This window comes from Antrostomus carolinensis, unplaced genomic scaffold (genome assembly GCF_000700745.2).
Source record: "Antrostomus carolinensis isolate BGI_N321 unplaced genomic scaffold, ASM70074v2 scaffold7426, whole genome shotgun sequence".
NCBI lineage: Eukaryota > Metazoa > Chordata > Aves > Caprimulgiformes > Caprimulgidae > Antrostomus > Antrostomus carolinensis.
The window spans coordinates 182688-202917 of NW_010321156.1; the positions used below are offsets into that span (position 1 = coordinate 182688).

General features: G+C 39.1%; 1 protein-coding gene across 1 annotated transcript; it reads left to right on the forward strand.

The window, feature by feature from the left end:
- The first annotated feature begins 838 nt into the window (after positions 1-838).
- On the forward strand, positions 839-17224 carry LOC104526386 (solute carrier organic anion transporter family member 1C1). The gene is made up of 14 exons (XM_010169823.1): positions 839-970; positions 3214-3355; positions 3444-3576; positions 5673-5788; positions 6602-6748; positions 6865-6963; positions 8558-8797; positions 9668-9832; positions 10310-10505; positions 12127-12289; positions 12726-12910; positions 14141-14205; positions 16049-16166; positions 17008-17224. The coding sequence occupies exons 1-14, from the start codon at positions 839-841 to the stop codon at positions 17222-17224; spliced, it is 2118 nt and encodes a 705-aa protein (XP_010168125.1).
- Positions 17225-20230: the final 3006 nt, after the last annotated feature.

The following is a 20230-nucleotide window of genomic DNA, read 5'->3' on the forward strand; positions in this document are numbered from 1 at the left end:
AAAATCAAATTCAACTCAATGACAAAAAAAAGGCTTTCAACAATTAAAAAAAAAAAAAGAGTTATATCAAAGGAGGGTGAAGATTTGTCATCTGTGGCTACAGGGTGTGCTCTTCCCAGGGAAACTGGAGGAGTTCTGCTGAACTGCTGAGTTGCAGATGATTTCATACAACAGGGGATATAGATAGCACTCTGCAGACAGGAGAGGATTAGGGATACCCTGTACACTGTTGCAAGAATAAGAAACATATAATATCTTTATAGGAGGTCAGTTAGCTAAAATAATAAATTATTTTGTCATTAAGAATTGTTTCCAGCAGGCCAGGGTGAAGGAATAAGACGAATGGCACAGTGTTACTACAGAGATCTTACCGAAATGATGCTTGAGCCCTAAGCCATGTGACCTGCAAACGTAGAGCTTCCCTGGGACTCCCTGTGCTTCAGCACTGATGATTTGTTGACCCTTGTAGTTTATTTTTTGTACAGAGACTTTGTCTCTTACACTTCTGTGGAAATAGTCTTTTTAACATTAGAAGTCATTCTAGACTGAAAAAAGGGGGGAGAGGGGTAGGCATGGGAGAGAGTGAAGGACCATTTCACTTGAAAAGAAAGATGTCAAAACAAGATACTTCAGAACTTAAATAAACATACACTTTGAAATACCCAAGTCATTGAGCCAAATCCTTTCCAATTAAAAGATTCAATTTCAACACCTCAGCATTTTCCTTTAACTGCTCCCTCATCAGAAAGGTCCTTAAGCGACTCTCTTTTGCCATATGTGCTTTTGTATTTATTATTGTTTTCTCTTGGGTTCAGATCACTCAGTAAATAAATCAGCCATGGCAGTGGAAACCAAATCCAGCAGTGTCGATGACTCAAATCAGGAAGCAGATCCTGCCCAGTTTTTGGATGATGAAGCAAGCAAAAAACTACCAGTCAAAACGAAGACTTATTGTTGCTCTGCCTTGAAGGTTTGGTGCTTTATCAATATCACCATAAATTACTGTTGTTATATGCTAAGAAATGTTGTTCATAATAAAACATGTCAGATTACTTCATTCCTGTGCTCCCTGTCTTTTCTAGAACTGGATACACATTGGAAGTACAGGGCACAGCTGGAGCTTATCTTTATCCTAAAGAAAATGTAAAAAAAAATGGCTTAGCGCATTTACTCTCAAGTTACTCATAGGTGGACCCTTTTTTTGGTCATTAGAGAGAGATAGCAACCTCCACTGGAAGACTTGAAGCAGCCTTCCAGGACTTTTATCTAATCCAGGGCTGTAGGTCAAACAGTCCACTGATTCCACAAGCACACAAGCTTTCAGGAGTGCACAAGAATTGAATGAATGAAGCAAGTAAACTAATGAGAATTCTGCTTTCGTGTTAAAGTATTTATTGCTTCTAGCTGAGCTGCAGATACTACAAGGGCAAGATTTCTTTTGACACTGATGTGTTTGGCTTTATGTTTTGACTATTTCTTCAGCCAGCTTCTTCGCAGGTTAAATTCCACAGGCTCAGTGGAGTTGCAATGAGAGACACATTTCTCTCTGTAAAAAGGTCTGTAAAACAAAAGATTAATGGACAAAAATAGATAATTGCAAACTTCTCAAACATCCAAAATAGTTTGGCTCAAGTATCAGGCAAAGGTTGTTATATTTCTTATTTTATCTGACTCAAGTTTGCTACCCATATACACCTGCAAAAATAGAAACTGATCTCTCCGGGAGACTCACAGGACTAACTTTACCATCCTAAACACAAGTAATTCTGCAAGATGGTGGATCTGTGTCTAGTTTTATGGCAATTAGAATTTAATAGACACAGGACCTTGGAGGTAATAAAAGACTCACTCATCATCATTTTGTGGTTTACCTGGGGAATGCATTTTTCAGACCCAAAACACCCAAGTCATTTTTATTTGTGTTTTCATGTTTATCTGCAGTTTGTGATTTCAGCCAAAACACCCGAGAGCTCTGCTTGCACTTGCATGAGGCAAGAAAGGTGGTTCTCACAGATTTTTTTTTTTTTTTGCCAGTCAACCTCAGGAAATGTAAAACAATTTGAGTCAAATCTCACCACTTTTCAGATTTTTCTTGTCATTCCTGACAAAAAAAGAGAGTAAATATATCTGTTTTCAAGTTTTTACTTCCAGGATTGGCTTCATTTCTTACAGTAGGTAGTATTGCAAAGTCTAAATCTGTATTTACTTTTGTTTACTTACCCAACATTGTGTTGTATTAGAACTTTTACCTAGTGAGCAATAAGTCTATTTGTTTTTTAGACTATGTTGAAATGGTTGGATAATATTTAAACAAACTTAGTTTAACTTTTTATCAAATACATCTTTATTTGCAAAAGTTGAAATGTGTGTTGGTAGAAGCAACTATAAAATTATAAAGAATATTAAGGTTTCCCCTATGATGTATATGATATACAGGCTACATAGCCATAATCCACACATTTCACAATGTATCATCTGAGACAGAGATTAACTCAGTCAGTCTGTACCACCTTCCACATACTGGGATATCATAAAAACTTGCATACAGTCTTTATTTTTATGCCATGGCAATCTATATGTTTGAGTTAGAACTGGCCAAAAATAAGTGACATGTGGCCCAACCAGAAGATAATTGGATCTAAGATTTATTTTAGGTTGGACTAGTATAAGGAAATCTGTCCTGGTTTGGTATTTTAGCTCTGTCAAGTTTTACATTTCTGCAACATCTAGAAATCTCACCATTGTGGCTGCTCAACACTGGGCCTCAGCTTTTTCATAAATTGAGCTACAGGATGTCAGTAAGGTTAATAGTCCCCAGTGAGTTGTTTGCCAAATTTATGTTCCACAGTCCATAGGATTTCTGCTATGGAAAACCTCTGGCCAGCAATGCAGGGAAGATCAGGCTTTCTGGTCATTAAGTTGGCTATTGTAAGCCTGAACCCTAAAGCAAGCAGCTGCTCTCAGTGCAGCACCTAGCACCAGCCCTCTCTAGCAAGAACAACCAGAGCAGGGAGCAAACAGTGCTGAGGGACCACCCTGGTGCTCCATAGCTTTGGGATATGTCAAAACTCAAACACAACATGGTCACTGCAATTTGAGTAAGAAATGTATAGCACGATGAGGATTGCTCCACACAGTTTTAAACATATTTGATATCTCTGTGACCAGTTGCCCTGCCTCTAACTCCCATTTTCTGTCTTAATCTTTCCTTAGACATTTCTCGCTGCTTTATCATTCAGCTACTTGAGTAAAACATTTTCTGGTACCATTATGAAAAGTTCCATCACTCAGATTGAACGAAGGTTTGACCTGACGTCATCTACTGTTGGTTTCATCGATGGCAGCTTTGAGATGGGTAATTGATATTCCATAACATGCAGAAAACTGCTCAGATAAATATGAGGCATAGTGTCTGGCACTAATCTTGGTTCATTACCTTCCAGGTAACTTGCTGGTGATTGCATTTGTAAGCTACTTTGGAGCTAAACTTCATAGGCCCAAAGTAATAGCTGTTGGATGCTTTACTATGGCTTTGGGAAGCCTTTTAACAGCAATGCCTCATTTCTTCATGGGATAGTAAGTACTAATCAAGATTAATTTGGATAACCTAACCTTGGAATTGGATACTGCTTTCTGGTTCTTGAATGAAACTTGGTGTATATTAAGTCTTAGATTTCCAAGGGCCTATAGAGCCTCAACTTGATGTGCAATGAGTCACACTTGACACACACGTCACTGTTCATTATATCTAGTTCGAAAAATATGGCTCCTCTGAAGTAAAAGTTCAACTTCTTGAAAAAGTAGGAAAATCACAATGCTTTAGATTTCAGTCAAACTTGTTAAGAAAAGAGGCAAAGAAGGAAATTATTTTACAAAATCATTATAATTTATTTTTTCAGGGGGAAACACCTATGAAAGTCTTACAAAAATTCAAGTTTCAAACAAAACATATTGTTCCTTGAAAAATCTTCAGCCATTTTACTGTGCTGGTGTTATTGCTTTCCTGAAAAATCTATTCCTCCTGACTGGCTAACTGTAAGAACACCTTATTGGGAAAATCAGTGTTAACCTCAGAATGTGGTGTCATTGGTTGCTAACAGAGAAGTCAGGATCATGTAGACAGGAAAGTCAAATCATTATGAAGCATGATAAAATTATACCTATATGATTTCCAGAATAAGTTGAAACTTGTGCTGTTTTGAACAGGACCTCAAAGCTCTGAGCTGTTAATTTCATATTGAGTAACACCTCTACCTGAAATACAACTTTATTTATAGTAACAGTTAACTCTTGCGTAAAATCATTAATTCAGAGCTTACTTGCTGAAGAAACTAACCTACAAATGTGCTCCTTAGAAGAAATCCTGCTGCTTGAAAGAGGAAACCAGAGCCTTGTTGTGTAAGATGGCATATTTTGCTCTCTATAGCAAAGAGCTGCTCCTCACACAAAGCAGCCTCTCAGCTTCACACACATGGATCAGCACTAGTAGAACTGGTACCAGCGTTTTTCCTGTTCCAAATACACATGGCTGGTTAAACTGATTTTCCGTGTCTGGTTAAGCTAATTTTTATTCATATTCTCCAGTCTCGGAGATTTACTGCCTCTTGTTTATATGCGATAAAGTTTCTAGCCATAGCTTTGATACAGGGATAGACTAAGACAATTTCTGTTGCTTTCTTAAATGTATTAGAATAATTTTAGGTATACTACTGTAAAAAGAAAATTAAGGAATATTTTTATCATGATAGTGGATCTTGCACTAACAATCAGACTTGTATTTTCCACTGCTTAAGGTAAACTATGTATCTTGCTCATCTACACTGGGAAACTCATACAGTTTTTCATGCACCTGTGCCTGAATTTTTAGGAGGAAACTGTTCTGCACCATCTCTTTGGATGAATGCTTTTTGGTTTAACCTGAAAAATAAGCCTACCTGGTCTAACAGAGCCAGCCCAGTTCCTAGAAACCAAACATTGTGCTTTACCATATTGTTCTGCTCAAGCTAATTGTACTTCGCACCTCAGCAGGGCTCATATCTGGGAAAAGGATCATGCTAAAGCAGCCGAACAGCTTCCAGCACCTCAGCTGCTGCTCTGCAGCATTGCCCTGCTCCCTGTAAATACACCTAAAAAGTCCCTTTTAACCACTAACTTTATTCACCTGCTGCTATACAACAGCTTTTTCTAAAGCCAATGCCAATTATCAGGCAAACAGGTACCTTCTGAGGATGACTTCTCCCTTCCTCACTTCTCTCTTCCCCCATCCCCAAAATAGATATCTCTGATGAAAAGCGAGACTCACACTCCAGACATTCTTCTTTTTCTCCTTGACTGTAGGGTCAACGTAGGGAGCTCACTTGGACCTGACCCTGAATTTTGATACCGACAGCTCAGTCCTACCTGAATTACTTTCAAAAGCCCTTTTCATTTTTACAGCTTAAAATGTTGTGTATTCTACACCAATTATTCTAACTTTTATTTTTCTTCATTTTAGTGTTTTGTTTTTCCAAAACATGCTTAAATAATCCTTTTTTTTTTTTGCTCTTTTAGTAGCCCTTTGGATTGATATTTAAAAGATAACTTTCTTTTTAGGGAAACAGCAGTCATAGCCCTACTATGCTAGTATTTCCCTAGTGATTGCTGCTTCTAAACCTACTGGTGTGTGTTTTCAGTTATAAGTATGAGACAGCATCACATACAGCTTCTTCAGACAACTTAACTTCAAGCATAAATCCCTGTTTCCTACATCAAGGTGTGAATGAAACCTTGTTGGAAGTCTCCCGATCAGGTAAGGAGCTGTAAGTGTAAGTATAAGCAGAGGAGCTAGTTTTATCCTTCATTGCAAGTGGAGTAAAGCATTGCCCTATGCAAGATGCTCAGGTAGATTAGACTTCAGTCTCTGCCTGTCTGGGAACATTACCAATATCTAAATACACTTTGTGTGTTTCATTTGGAGAAGAAACATCCAGCAAACACAAATTACTAGGATCCAGATCTCCAGTTTCCTATGTTCACACTTCCAAATTGCAGTAAGATCACCCAGGCACTGAAGGGGATGCTGAGGCTGTGTGCAAAGAAATTTCTGAATGGATTCAATTACCCAGGACCTGGCATTGGGGAGGTGGAAGAGATAGCATGAAAGGACATGAAACTGTATAGAGTTAACTGCAAATAAATGCAGACTTCTACAATTTTGCTTACTATATGGTATACAGCTGTTTTTCATGTTGGTTTGTATGTGACATAGGTAGAAAAAGAGCCATGCTGTGCCCCAGAAACCATGTCAAACTTCTCAAATTATAGCTATTAGTTATATGCCAGATAATATTTTATGGCAATATTAACCTGCCATTTTTTTTTTTACATTTTTTCTGATAGTTGCTACTTATCTGTATTTGTAGAAATTAAATACGGTGGAGGTAGAGGAAAATGTTATTAAAAGATTATTAAAAGGTATAATGAAGTTGATGGCCTTTCATTAATCTTCCATAAGGATAATGCTGTTAATACCATAAATACTAAGCTACAATAATTTCCTGATTTGTCACTGTTTCCCATTCAACTATTCTACTAAAAACGTGTAAACTTTTATTATCTGCAGGCTGTGAGAAGGAACCATCATCATATATGTGGATATACATCTTACTGGGAAACATGTTACGTGGAATTGGTGAGACACCAATAACACCATTGGGCATCTCTTATCTTGATGATTTTGCTAAAGAAGAAGATGTTCCTGTGTATGTAGGTAATCTCAACATGAAGTAAACTGAAAGATTCATAGTGTAAGTGGTCAATCATCTTCTGCAGAAGAAAACATTCAACAGTTAAAATATACTAGCATTTGCTTCCTTGTATTTTCAGCATGTTTGCACACAATAGCCATGTTGGGCCCAATGTTTGGTTTCCTGATGGGATCTTTATGTGCAAAACTGTACGTGGATATTGGATTTGTGGATTTAGGTAAGCAAAACAGAGGTAAAATGAAAGTAAGCTAATACCTGTTGGTAATGGGTTCCTCTACACATTTGCATAAGTTTCATATTATATTCATTATATTAATATAATTTATCTTTAATTTATGTTTATTTCATTAATTTAATTATATATTTTATTAAATTACTGGAAGTTTTTAAGGTAAAGACACAATTAGACATGCCACATATTTTAGAATTGTGGTTTAAGATCAAAAGGTTAAAATACATGTTTAAATTTAAAAATTAGTACCAAGAACTCTCACAGACCCAAAATCTTTTATATAAGTGGGATCTTAATGAAAGGATTCTGTTAGCTTAGCAGTTTTACAGTTTTGGTGGATTATCTGCCCTTTCAGCTGAGCAATTTATGTTATTTACAGTTCACATAATGTTTGCAATACATTATACACTTTTTGCCAGCCCTTGCTTATTCAGGTGAAAAGAAAACACATGTATGCAATCACATCTGCAAAATGCCAGACAGAGCAGAGCAATCCCCATAAGTGTTGGTCATGGTCCAGCATTCCTTTCACTGGAAGAGGCAGGAGCCACATCTGAGGTGGTGTTTCTGGGTGCCCAGCCCACCTCCCCACCCACCAGACCAGCCTGATGGGAGGGTAGATTTAGACTAGATACAAGGAAGAAATTATTCATAATGAGGGTGATGAAACACTGGCACAGGTTGCCCAGAGAAGTGATAGAAGTCCTATCATTGGAAACATTCAAGGTCAGGCTGGACAGGGCTCTGAGCAACCTGATCTAGTTGGAGATGTCCCTGCTCACTGCAGGGGGGTTGGACTAGACGACCTTTAAAGGTCCCTTCCAACCCAAACCATTCTATGATTCCACGAATTCAGGCAGTGTGGACTAGTGGTGGCTTTATTCAGGAAAACATCCTCTGTAGCAACAGTAGTGGGTGATCCTGTTTTACTAGCAGGACAGACAAGTTTTCAGATCTTCAGGACCCTGTAGTTAGAGGAACTGTTTTGTCTTTGCCCTTTGTTAATCCAGTGTTTGATTTTACTTAAGCATAAGGACAGCGAGACAATTCCGGTCACACTGTGAAAAGCCTTATAACGTTGGTCCACCACCAAACCTGTCAGCATGTAACTATCATAACACAGTCAACTACTCTCATCTTCCTTGAGAAACAAAGTTTAAAGTCATGGTTAATCTTGCTGATGCCACAGAGAATGCCCAGGTGCTTAATAGCAACCTACACCATTCAGGTTAGCAGAGGATGGTCTCAGTGGAAATGCATCAGCTCTAAAAGGGCCCCATGCTTGGGGTGTGTCTGACACCTATTTTGGATCCCTATGTGCTGGATAAGGACCTCTGTGTTGCCATGTATATCACAAAACAGCAGCCAGCATGAGATGTAGAAAGGCAGGTGAAACATAATACTATTCAGGGTATGATTCCTGATGCCTTCACTGCATGAACCGTCTCTCATTAGATGATTAACATCACCACTGCAAGTCAGACATCGTACAAATGTAGCTATTTTAGCAGATAAAGGGTGGGAAGGTTCAGCTAGCTTCTTCATTCAGGTAACTTGTATCTGTTTCCCACAATTCTAGGAAGCATCACTATCACCCCACAGGATTCCCGCTGGGTGGGTGCATGGTGGCTTGGTTTTTTAATAAGTGGAATAAGCAGTTTCCTAGCTGCTATTCCATTTTGCTTCTTGCCAAAGAGTCTGAAAAAGCCAGATGAAGCCAATAATGACAAAACTTCATATAGTCTCTTGGAAAACATGGGCACCACGAGGAAGACAGTACCTCCTGCAAAACCTAAGCCAAGGAAGTGGTCGGTGAAAGGCAAGTTTTTTCCACATTGTATCTATGTGAAAAACAATAGGCACAATGAACAGCGGGAATGTAATAGTTTTCAGAATATTTTGCCTAAACCAGTTTGCTATGCCGGGGAAAGGAGGGGTCTGCTAAAGATTATTAGAAGGCAAAGATCTTCTTCAAGACTGTGAGGTTCTGCATGTGTCAGCTGAAATGCATCATTGACTGAGTGGCACTTGCCTCTAAAATTTTGTACCAGAAGAAATTTGAAGAGTGGAAAAGTTGTTTCTGTATCAGGACCTAAAGAATATATTAGAAGTTTCCTATCTCAATGTGGAAAGCCAAATTATTTATCTGATGATCACAGAGCTCATGGAGACTCTGAGGCACATTGCTCCCTGAGGAAAATAGAGCAGGCTTGAATATCAGCTCTGGTTGTGCAGTTGTTAGGCTAAGAAAGGGGTGGAAAGATGTGGGGAAGAGATGGCTTCACATCATTAGACAGGTTCTCCTGCCTTTGTTCAGATCCCAGCGGAAGACATTGGGCGTCTTCACGAAGGTACCTCTCTCTTGGCCTTGAACTCGTGATGATATTCATGTGAGCTGTAAGATGTCTTTGCTGTATGGAGCCCTTCAGTCTTCATGTGCAGATCTCACTAAAGCACCCAGGTCTTAACCCATACTTCTGTCTTCTTTTAGGATCCTCTTCCTGTATCTCAACCTCTGGTGTTTTACAAGAACCTGATTTTGCTTTCAGATACTTGCATGTAAATGAAGATCAATTCAACTTGCACCTGAAGAGCTGAGAGAAGGGTTTTGCCTTAAGTTTCATAGATTACTCACCAGTAATTATGCCATGCATCTTTCAAAGCCAACTCATATATCCCTTTCTTTCAGATTTCTATACCTCCCTGAAAAATGTATTGAGTAATCGAATGTACTTTACACTTTTGTGTTGCTCACTGTTACAGTTCAATAGCTTTATTGGTTTCTTTACTTACAAACCAAAGTACATGGAACAGCAGTATGGACAATCTACATCTAAATCTAACTTTCTAATAGGTGAGTTACACTCTGCAACGACTGCAAAGATTGCTTATGTCATAAGTAGTGGATGGGGAGAAGTTCTGGCATGCTTTTCTGGGATGGAATTCCTTGCAGAGCAGGCTGATGTAAATGGTGATCTCTCCTGAACTCAAATTACATAAAGGCATCATACAAACTACAATTCTGGTGCCTGTGGGACCAGAATAATATGTTAGGTTAGGTTAGATTAGATTATAGCAAGGACACCCCAAATATGCAATGAATATGATGTGGGAGTTTTAAATGCTGCAACATCTGACAAGAGCCTTGCAATGGAAGTGGATTTTGAGGGTTGGGCATTTCAAAAATAGTGTACACAACCGAGGGATTAGGCTGAGCACAAAGCCACCTAGAGTCATCATAATACAACATAAAGCTGCCAGAGGACAGGGTTTGGTGCTTAAACCCAGTGTGACTCCTATTTTGACATTCTCCTTCTATAATCTCTTTCAGGATTGACATCCTTACCTCCTGTAAGTATTGGGATTTTCCTAGGAGGGCTCATAATGAAAAAGTACAAAATGAGCATCATTGGAGCAACTAAGTTTGCATTTACCATGTCATTTTTGGCCTATGTCGTCTCTCTCTTGCACTTTTTTGTTGGCTGTGAGAACCATGTAGTAGCAGGAATGACAGTGTCCTATGAAGGGTGAGTATGAAATGAAGGAGAATGCTTTTCTCCGTGCCAGTAGTGGTTCAAAAAATGTACTATGGCATCAAGGATAAAAGAGGAACATGCTTTTGCAATACTTTAGAGAAAGTGAACGCTACCACATGTCATCATTGTGATAGTTTTGCTAGTCAGCAGAATGTCAGCCTGCCAAAGCACAACGCTGGTTAAAGATTAAGTGGAAATACATTATCAAAATTGCATCATTACCCATGTAGGCTGTTTGGCTGTGTGTGGGGTGGTATTGCTGTTCCACACAGTGCTACATTTACATCAAAAACCATTTTCTAGCAAAATATATTTAAATTCAGTAACAGGGTGTAGCATATGTAACAGAGAGCGTTGGCAGCATATCCTGCACAGAGATGGAAAGACTACAACGTGCTAAACTCAGCCTGCTGTAAATAAAAATGAAGCTTTTATGTCTACTGAAATACTCTCCGCTTCTTAAGAGAGAACCAGAGTGTAAAAGTTACAGGCTGTTATTATTTTTTTTTTCTTGGAGTGAGTACAGCCACCAGTTCAAGGGATGTGTGCTAGGACTTGGCTGTCCGAGGGTCCCAGCAACATGCTAGCATGTGGATTGTCACTGCCTTGTGTCCAACCTGCTCAGAGTACCTCATGGATAGTGTGAACCTGCCTGCATCTCCTTGAAGACTTACCCACAGTTCAATAATTTGTTACTGCAGTTCATTTATCAAGCCCTGCAGGTTCATAGCTGAAAATGTGGAACTGGACAGGCAGGATGCCAGTTTATATTTACTGGAACCTGAAGACTAATTGTTGCCCGTTCTGTACCCTGCAATGTTTTCACTAAAAAAGCAAATGGTGGCCCAGAGAATCTGCTTATTAAGCAGATTATTATTAAGCAGATTATGATGATGATGATGATTATTATTATTATTAAGCAGTGAGATAAAAAGTTGGCAAGCACATAAGCTTAATTAACCCAGTATGATTATGTTTATTATCATTATTATTAATATTAAACAGTGAGATGAAAGAGTTGGCAAGCACATAAGCTTAATTAACCCAGAAACAATAAGACATGGTAAGACATCCCTCTTTGTTACAGATCTCAATATCCAAAAGATGTCTGAAAGTAAAAGGGAATGCTGCATCTTCCATATCCTGTAAGAACAGTTAGGCTAGGTTTTAAGAGATGAGTATTTTTTGCTATGGAGACCAGGAAATCTAGTTTCTATCACTAGTGAATTTTTACCAACACCGAAAGATGTACTTGATAAGACCATGTTAACTGTTGCTAGCTCAACGTTCTAGCTGACCTCTCAAAGCCTTGCAGCTTTTCCTGTTTCTTTTCTGTCTATACCTGTCAGCTAAAATGAGGAGCAACATTTTTATTTGTTTTAAAATTCTTTTTTAAATAATTTAAAAATAATCTAGTAATCACTTTAATATCAGTGCAAGTAGGATGGAATTTCAAACAAACAGATCAATACCATAGAGACTCAGCTATGGAAACATGTCCTGGGCATATGAGGTGGGTTTCAGGACAGCAACAGTGTCACACAGAAGGGACTATACTGACCTCAGCACTGAATTAAAAATTTCTTACACCTGTCTGAACTTAATTTCCAAGCAAACCCATTCCATACCATGAAAATGCCATATTTTCTGAGTGCAACTCTGGCTGCAAATGTGCCTCCAATGTGTGGGATCCTGTGTGTGGAGACAATGGACTCACTTATGTTTCGGCATGTCTAGCTGGGTGCACGACTTCGGTGGGACATGGAAAGAACACAGTAAGACCCTGCTTCAGTTTCTGAGGTTTTGTGCTAGATTATTTTCCATGTAACATGAGGGATTTAGTAGTATAATGCATTTAAGGAAAACCAAAGTTACTGGGGACCAGTCAGTAAAGCATTTATGGTTTCTGGCTATAAATAGTACAGAAGACTGCCCTTCAGGGACGTAAAGGCTGAGGCTAGCCTCAGAGGTCCTGTAGGTACTCCAAATGCCTTCCAAAAAGGGTTGCTGTATCCACTAGCATAACATCCCTTCCAAGTCTTAGCACTGTTTGTAGGGGAAAAAAAAGAAGCAGCTGCTGCCTCTTGCCTCCACAAAGACAAATAAGATAGGAATAAGATGCTTAGGAAACTTCAGGCCCTGCCTGTAGCTGAAGGCAGGGTTCCTCATTACATGAGCAGTGTCCTACCAAATCTGCTTTGTGTCTTCCAGGTCTTCCATAACTGCAGCTGTATTGAAGCCAACAGTTCATGGACAGGAAATAACTCTGCCACCTTAGGGCAATGCCCAAAGAGTGAAGACTGTTCAATGAAGTTTATTTATTACACAGTAATACAAGTCATAAGTGGCTTTTGTTACTCATTGGGAGGCACCCCAGCATACATGATTATGTTTAGGTAGGTAAAACGAATTGTGTACCAAAGATTGAAGCTTTCCAATGAGGGGATCAAACTTCTGTTTAGGTTTCTCTTTTTCCCTTAGGAAAAAAAAGACTCTCTTGCAGTACAACGTGCTTTCTTTAATGAGTTTGGTCATTTCCCATTTGTTTGTAGCTGTTAGCATCAAACCCTACTTTGCTGCTGTCCATAAGTCAGTTCTGGTGTGTTGCTTACAACTACTGCAAAATGGTTTCTCTCAAGCCTGTCATATGCCCAGGTTTTCCAGAACACATACTCTTTCTCTGCTTGGATATTCTGGCTGTATGGATTTTCAAAATGCCATGCATTTTTCAGGATTTCTGGATGTGGGATTGGACAGATGGTACTTATCAGATGTCTGGAAATTCATGACACCTGAGGGCTCAGTCTGAGGCTCCTATGCTCATGTCTGTCGAGGTACACAGGTGCAGACGTACCAGGATATGATTTGGAACCACATATGCAAACTAGCACATACTTTTCATTAACCTGAAAAGAAAGCTTGCTCGGTAGAAAAATGTATTAGTGGCAAATTTAATGGTAGGCCTAAGGGCATTATGTCATCTGAAGTGAGCATGGAAAACAGAATGTGAGCTCTTGCCCCTTCCTTACCTCTGTGAGACATCTCTCTGAGTGTTGACCATGTTAAGATTTGGAAGGAGATGGCAGAGGCTGGATATATAAAGGATTCAAGATCAGTGCCCATTTCTGATGCTTGGAGTGCGGTTCCCAATAAAACAGATGGACATCTTGCCAGATGGCTTTGTGTAGTTCAAGATACGGCATTGTACAGAGGAATGTCATCCAAGAACAGAGAGACATTGCACTAATGCAGCTACTTGCAACATTTTTGTCTTAGGGTGATATATTTCCCATCAAGTGAGGAAAATGTATGCCAGGGAGTTAAGGTAATTGAAGAATTCATTTCAGTTAGACTCAGATAGACTGTGGTTGTGACTTTAAAATTTTAATTCTTCAATTATGCTTAATGAATGGACTTACCAGGAGCTATGTGATGGAAAACAATAGATTAACTCACCTTTTTCATACCACTGAACATATTTTCAGCAGACGTAGGAAGCACTCTCCTTCCAAAGCTTGGTTTTCTGTCGTTAAGATAATTAAATTCAGAGTAATTAATGGTAGTTTAATAGGTATATCTAAGCACTAGATATGCAAATACTTCATCCTTATCCCTCTTTCTTTCAGATGCGTTCAGCCAGAATTGAAATCTCTTGCAGTTGGTCTCTACACACTGATTATGAGAGTGCTAGGTAAGAGAAATCATTCTGAGATCCTTGTTCATATGGCTTTAAATGACCTTAGTGCATCCACCATTTGTAAACTAGATGTATCCTTGAAACAGCTGTTAGATCCTGGGCTGTTCCTGAAGATCCTGTTGTTTGGTTTTTTTTCCTGAGGTCCAATATCCAGTCAAGAATTCATTGGGAAACCCGCTAACAGAATTCTGAAAATCTTTGAACTGCTGATTAAAGGGTGTTGCAGTTTGGGAGCCTGGTGTCCCAAAATGGGAAGAGTTTCTGAGCAAAATTAAAATATAATCTTGAATTTCTAAACACTATAAGGTTTCAAACTTATGATTCAACCAATGGCTCACTGAGACACAATGCTGCAATTAAGACGTGCTCTAGTAGAACTTCACTCAACACTAATACAACTCTGCTCATAGCAGAGTGTTTTCTTCATGTTGAAATGTCACTTTCCTGGTAGATGACAGCTTAGATTTCAATTCTCTTTAAGCATGCTGCAATTGGCTTTTTTTTTTTTTTTCCTTTTTTTATTAGAGAGTTGCTAATGAGGTGGTTGATTAAGATGCCTAGGCAGGCAAGAAAACACCTCCCTGTTTCCTTTTGTTCTCTTTGTCAATGGAATAAGAATACCTGCATTTCAGAAATGCAGAGAAACCCATGTGAAGAGGCAAGACACATGAGTTTGCTATGAAGCTTAAAAAATCAACCCCAACATACAAATATCTACAATCAGAGCTAGATTAGGGCTGTAAGTCTCTACTCAGGATTGTGATGGGACTTCTTCTACTTTTCTTATCACAATGGAGGGGAAGAATTTCTCAGGACAGCTCTCAGGACAAACAACACCAATGGGATTCTTAAAGCAATTTCAGCCATAGGAAATAAATAATAATTAAAAAAAAAGGATTATGAAAAAAAGACCTGCCCCCTTTCTATAGGCTTCTACTTCAGCACAATGAGCCAGCATGCTCCTTCCATTGCAAGAAGGGGTAGAGCCACTGTCACTGGCTCAAAAAAGTTGACATTTCACTTCAGTGATGTGTTCCCATCTTCTTTCTCTAAGGAATCTCCAAAATGGGCATTTGTCCCATCGTACCCTGACTACAGCAGTGATGATTTTAATACACGGGTCTTTATTACTGAGTTCAAACTCTCACAAGAGCCCTAGGGTAGAACAGGCTGACAGTATAACTGTTTTTACAAAATAAATTATTTCCTACATAAGAATGGAGGATGTTCCTGTAGGAACAAAGCTAATGTGAAGCACTGTCCTGAACATGCTGAAACCTGGATTCATCTGAAGTTAATACTTGCCTTTACTTCAGCAAGGCTAGAATTTTGTCCCGTGTCTGCCATGTTTTGTAGTAAAGTGTAAGCTCCTACCTGGCCAAGTCACACTAAGGATTTCCATTGCTTTATCTTTATTCAGGCAGAAGGGACCATCAACCAGTGTGGATAATTTAGGGAGTGCACAGAATAGGGAACTATGCATCAGTTCAGTGCTCCAAATGCACAACCAGTCCAGATCTCCCTGGCAGGAGCTTAGCATGCACAGGGAGCCAACGGCAGCTCTCAGAGCTGTGTTTGAGAAACCAATGTGCATGACTCCAAGCCTGGTCAAACCCATCAGACCACGTTTCCTGGGGACTGATGATCTCCACAGCACAAAGAGGGCATCCCAGCTTAGAGTTACTCTGCTGAAGGAAAGGAAAAACTCCCCACAGTCCGATCCACCTATTGCCACTATTGCAGCTTGTAACGTGCCACTAAGAAAACATAAAGCTGATTTCTAAAAAGATGCCTTTTCCTGTGATATCTTGCGACATTTTTGCTTGTTTCCTTGCAGCTGGGATTCCAGCGCCGGTTTATTTTGGTGCACTGATTGACAAGACATGCTTGAAATGGGGAAGCACAAGCTGTGGGCAGCGAGGGGCTTGCAGGCTGTATGACTCCAATGCATACAGGTAAGGCAAATTAAGGCACAAAAAGCCTCATACATTTCCTCCCTACAGATAGACACACTTTGCTCTGTTATACTGCAGTGTCTACACCACTGATCAAAAATTATGGTCGGATCCTAACTCTGGACTCAGATTTAGGTCAGTCTAGAATTCCTGAAATTAAGAAAACTTAAGATAAAATCTTATACTCTTAGTTTTTTAATCAGTTTGTATGTTGTACAAAGATCATTTAATATCAATGAGAGAGATTTCTGGAATTAATTATGCATTTTTAATTACTTTTGAGTCAATTTAAAATATCTAGGATCATATGATTTATCATCAAGAGGAAAGTTACCCCAACTTACCTTATTTGCGGGTAGTTTGTTCATATTGGCAAGAATGTGTCATTGGCCACATTTGAGAGAAAAATAAATGAAAGAAAATCATACTGAGCAGCTGAAGGTAGTGGTTAAACACAAATACTATGGGTCTCCAGGGGGAATAGTCCAGAGATTTTTCTCAGTTTCACCCAAACCTTGGCCACTTCTGATGTGTTTTTTTATTTACACATACAAGAGCCCACTCTGGCAATCTCAATATATTTCTAGCTCTAAAAAGTCTAAGGCCTTAAAGCAATCCAAAAATCTTCATAAACAAGGGGAAGATGATGGAAGTTTCACTTTGCAACTGTCTTCTAGCAAAAATGTTCAGTTTGTGGTGCCACTCACAAAGAATGAGTTTTAATGTTTTCCCCTAAGCTCTTTTAGTATATACGGGTTCCTTAAAAGCCATTAAAGTGATTTTCTTCAGTGTCTTTGAAAACTTCAATGCCTGGCACTATCTTCTATGCTCTATCCCACAGGTATGTCTACCTTGGTTTATCAGCAGTGTTAAGAGGTCCTTCCTACTTGATTGGAATCCTTTTTTATATATTGATAAAGAAACACTTTCAAAATAAGAACTCCAGGCCTATAGAGAATGGAGGAAGAGAAGATGCTCCTATGAATAAAGAAGATAATTGCAAGATCAAAGAACGTTTGCCAGGTTTTTCTGATGCAGAGAATGAATCGTGTATTTAGAAAGCCATTTAGAACAGTTTCACATGAGTCAAGACAGCTTCTTTTAGAAACAACTTTCACAGTGTTACCAATAACTAAGTAATAAATGACACTGTTCAGAAAGTAAAACTAATAGCAAACCTGTGATCAATAACAAGAAAAAATCTAACAAGTATGGAAGTGCCTTACGTGCACCTGGTTACCAGTAACAGACAGAACAAGTTACGTGAACTGAACCAGATTCTCAATAGATGAAGGAAAACCTCTCTGGATTTCCAATAAAGCCAGTCTGCAATTTTTAAAGGGGTTAAAGATAACTGCTGGCAGAACAACCACATGCCAAAAGCCCACAAAATGTGATGCTGCTCCTATACGCAGATCTAGACTGCCACAGGAATGACAAGCCCAATGCTAACAGCAGCTTTTTGGTTCCATCAAATTTAACTAGAATTCACAGTAAAACCAAAGCCTTTACACGAAGCATTTCCACCTCTTCTAAATGAATCGTTGCAATAATTTGCCATTGCAAAAATTGACAAAAGCAGTATTTTTCCAAGAAGCTTTTTATCTTAGCTCAGCTGAATATTTTATGCCTTAAAACTACAGATAGGTTGCCATAAAGGAATTAATTTGTTTTAAAAGTCTCAGAGTACTAGTATTTTATTAAAAACTAATTTTTTTTAGTTGAGTGGCTAGGAAACATAAGAGATCTTTCGAATTTTGTAGTGATGTTGTTTTCTAAGCAAAACCCATCCAAGGTGCTGGTGGTTTTATTGCTATGCCACGTGCTGCCCAGCAGAGGACACTCAAACAATGACATTAGCCCTGTGTATGACTACTGCAAATACTCTTTGTTGTGTTCAGTCTTTATTGTTCTGGGAGAAGTTTATCATCAGGAAGGCAAAACACTCATCTATGTTTTCATGAACCTTAAAACTGTCTCAGCTCAAGCCTTTAGCTCATATATTCTAAGTTGCTTTTGTGTATTTGTTGGGTTTTTGTGTCACTTGGAGCTTGACAACTGTTGTTACTTTAAATAAAAAGATGTTTCCCAACAGTGACTGAATTCTCTGGTTGATACTTTAAATTAGATGCTCAAGGCTCAGTACAGCTAATAGACATGTTAGATAAAAAAACAAATATATTGAGCAAAATGCTGAGTTGTTCTGAAATAAGTGTTGTCTGTCACGACAGTCACTTAGCAGTGATTGCAGCAGCTGAAGCGAAAAGAATGAGATTTTTTCCCAAAATAAGTGGTATTTACTGGAGGCAGAGATTCTCCACCTAACAAAACTGATATGGTTTTGTCTTACATTTGCATCTGCAAATGCTTTGACATACCCAGATACTGCCAGAGGAATGATCTGTGGGACCTAAAGGAACGAATCACATTATCTAACTACTGAACTTGGGAGTGAGTTTTGGCAGGGCAAGTAATGCAGCTGTCTAGTTCTCTTTGTCTTTCAGCTGCTCTGTATAGATGATATTTTGCTAACACATCTGGGTGCACATATAATTTCCTACAGTGTCTTTAAAGCCAGGGGTTTGGGTGACGTATTTTTAATCCAAAATCTGTAACTTTTGAAAACACATTTTATCTGACAAAAAATACCAGTTTTAACTGAAAACAAGAGCTAATTCCAGATGAATGATAATGAGAATTGCGCATGAGGAACCAACAATACCAGAAAAATGCAGCAGATTTAGGAAGCTCTTAATCCAGGTTCATGAGGTCAGGGAGGTTTCAATATACTGGCCTCTTTGGATACAGGGAGGAAGATGGACACAAGATCATAACTTGCTTATCAAGCGTAATTTTTCCCTTTCTTATGGAAAAAATGTTTCCAGTCAGAGTCAGGGTTAAAAGCCTATCTACCTTTGGGTGCCACAGCAGCTCATCACCTGCAAGGAAAAAAAGAGAGAGAGGGAAAGCAACATTTTGATATGTTGCCAGCCTGGAGAAAATTGTCATTTTCCTGCCGTCATTAAAAATCTGCAACTGGAGGTCGTGGATCTATGGTGGAAGCAGAGCAAACAGGACAAGTTATTTTATCTCACAGTGCAATTCTGCAATTTATGCTTGTGCTGATGTTGTGTTTGTTCCAAGAGCCCTTGTTGCATGAGCAGCACTGTGCGCACACACGCACAAAACGGCAACCTCTGCTGCAAGATGCGTGCAGTTGAGGTAGGGCAAGTTGTATATCACCAAGCAGGAAATCAGCAAGAAACAATGGTGACTGCTGCTAAGCGTGTTCAGGAGAGATCTGAAGAAAACTAGAGAGATAATTTCGAGTATCTTTACAGTTCTGGGAGGAAAGCTTACCTACTTTTTTGATTGTAGTTTTTGAAGGGAGAAGAGCTACTCAGTGGAAAGACGTGTATGAATGTGTTTCAGCAGCAATCTGTCACTGCAGCCACAATTTTTACACATTGAGCAAGCAAATTTAAATGTCTTCATCTACTCTTTTATCCACTGCTGTGAATATACCCATAGCTTCCTCTGCTTAATTTTTAGAAAGGCAGACCCATTTTCTTCAGGTGCCTCCCTTTACGTCCTGAAGTTTTGAACATGAGGAGCAATTTGTCTAAACCCAGAGAGGCAGGGTTTACAATTCACACAGCTGGAAGCTGTTGCAGAAATTTGGGGGGATGCTGTGGATTTTGTGTGTGGGTTTTGTGTTTGGTTGTTTTCCTGGATAGGTGGGGTTTCTTGGCAAAAAGTGTGAGGAGAAAAAAAGGTTTTATCTTTCATGTTTAAAATGCCTCAGCCTGGCCCCTCATCATACTCCTGATTTGGCCCAGGTTGGGCCAGGTGAGACCCCTGCAGAGATGTCCTCAGCAGCAGCACAGGTAACCATCGAACAGACACCTCCCTGTGTTTCCATAATGAGAGCTTACCGGCAACCTAAGTTTATTACAAACATTAAGCTCTGAGAGTTGTAAAAGAGCATGAAAAGGGAGGACAATGATAAATAATGTTCTTTCAGAGTAGAATGGATGCAAACAAAGATAAAGAAAAGCTGAAAG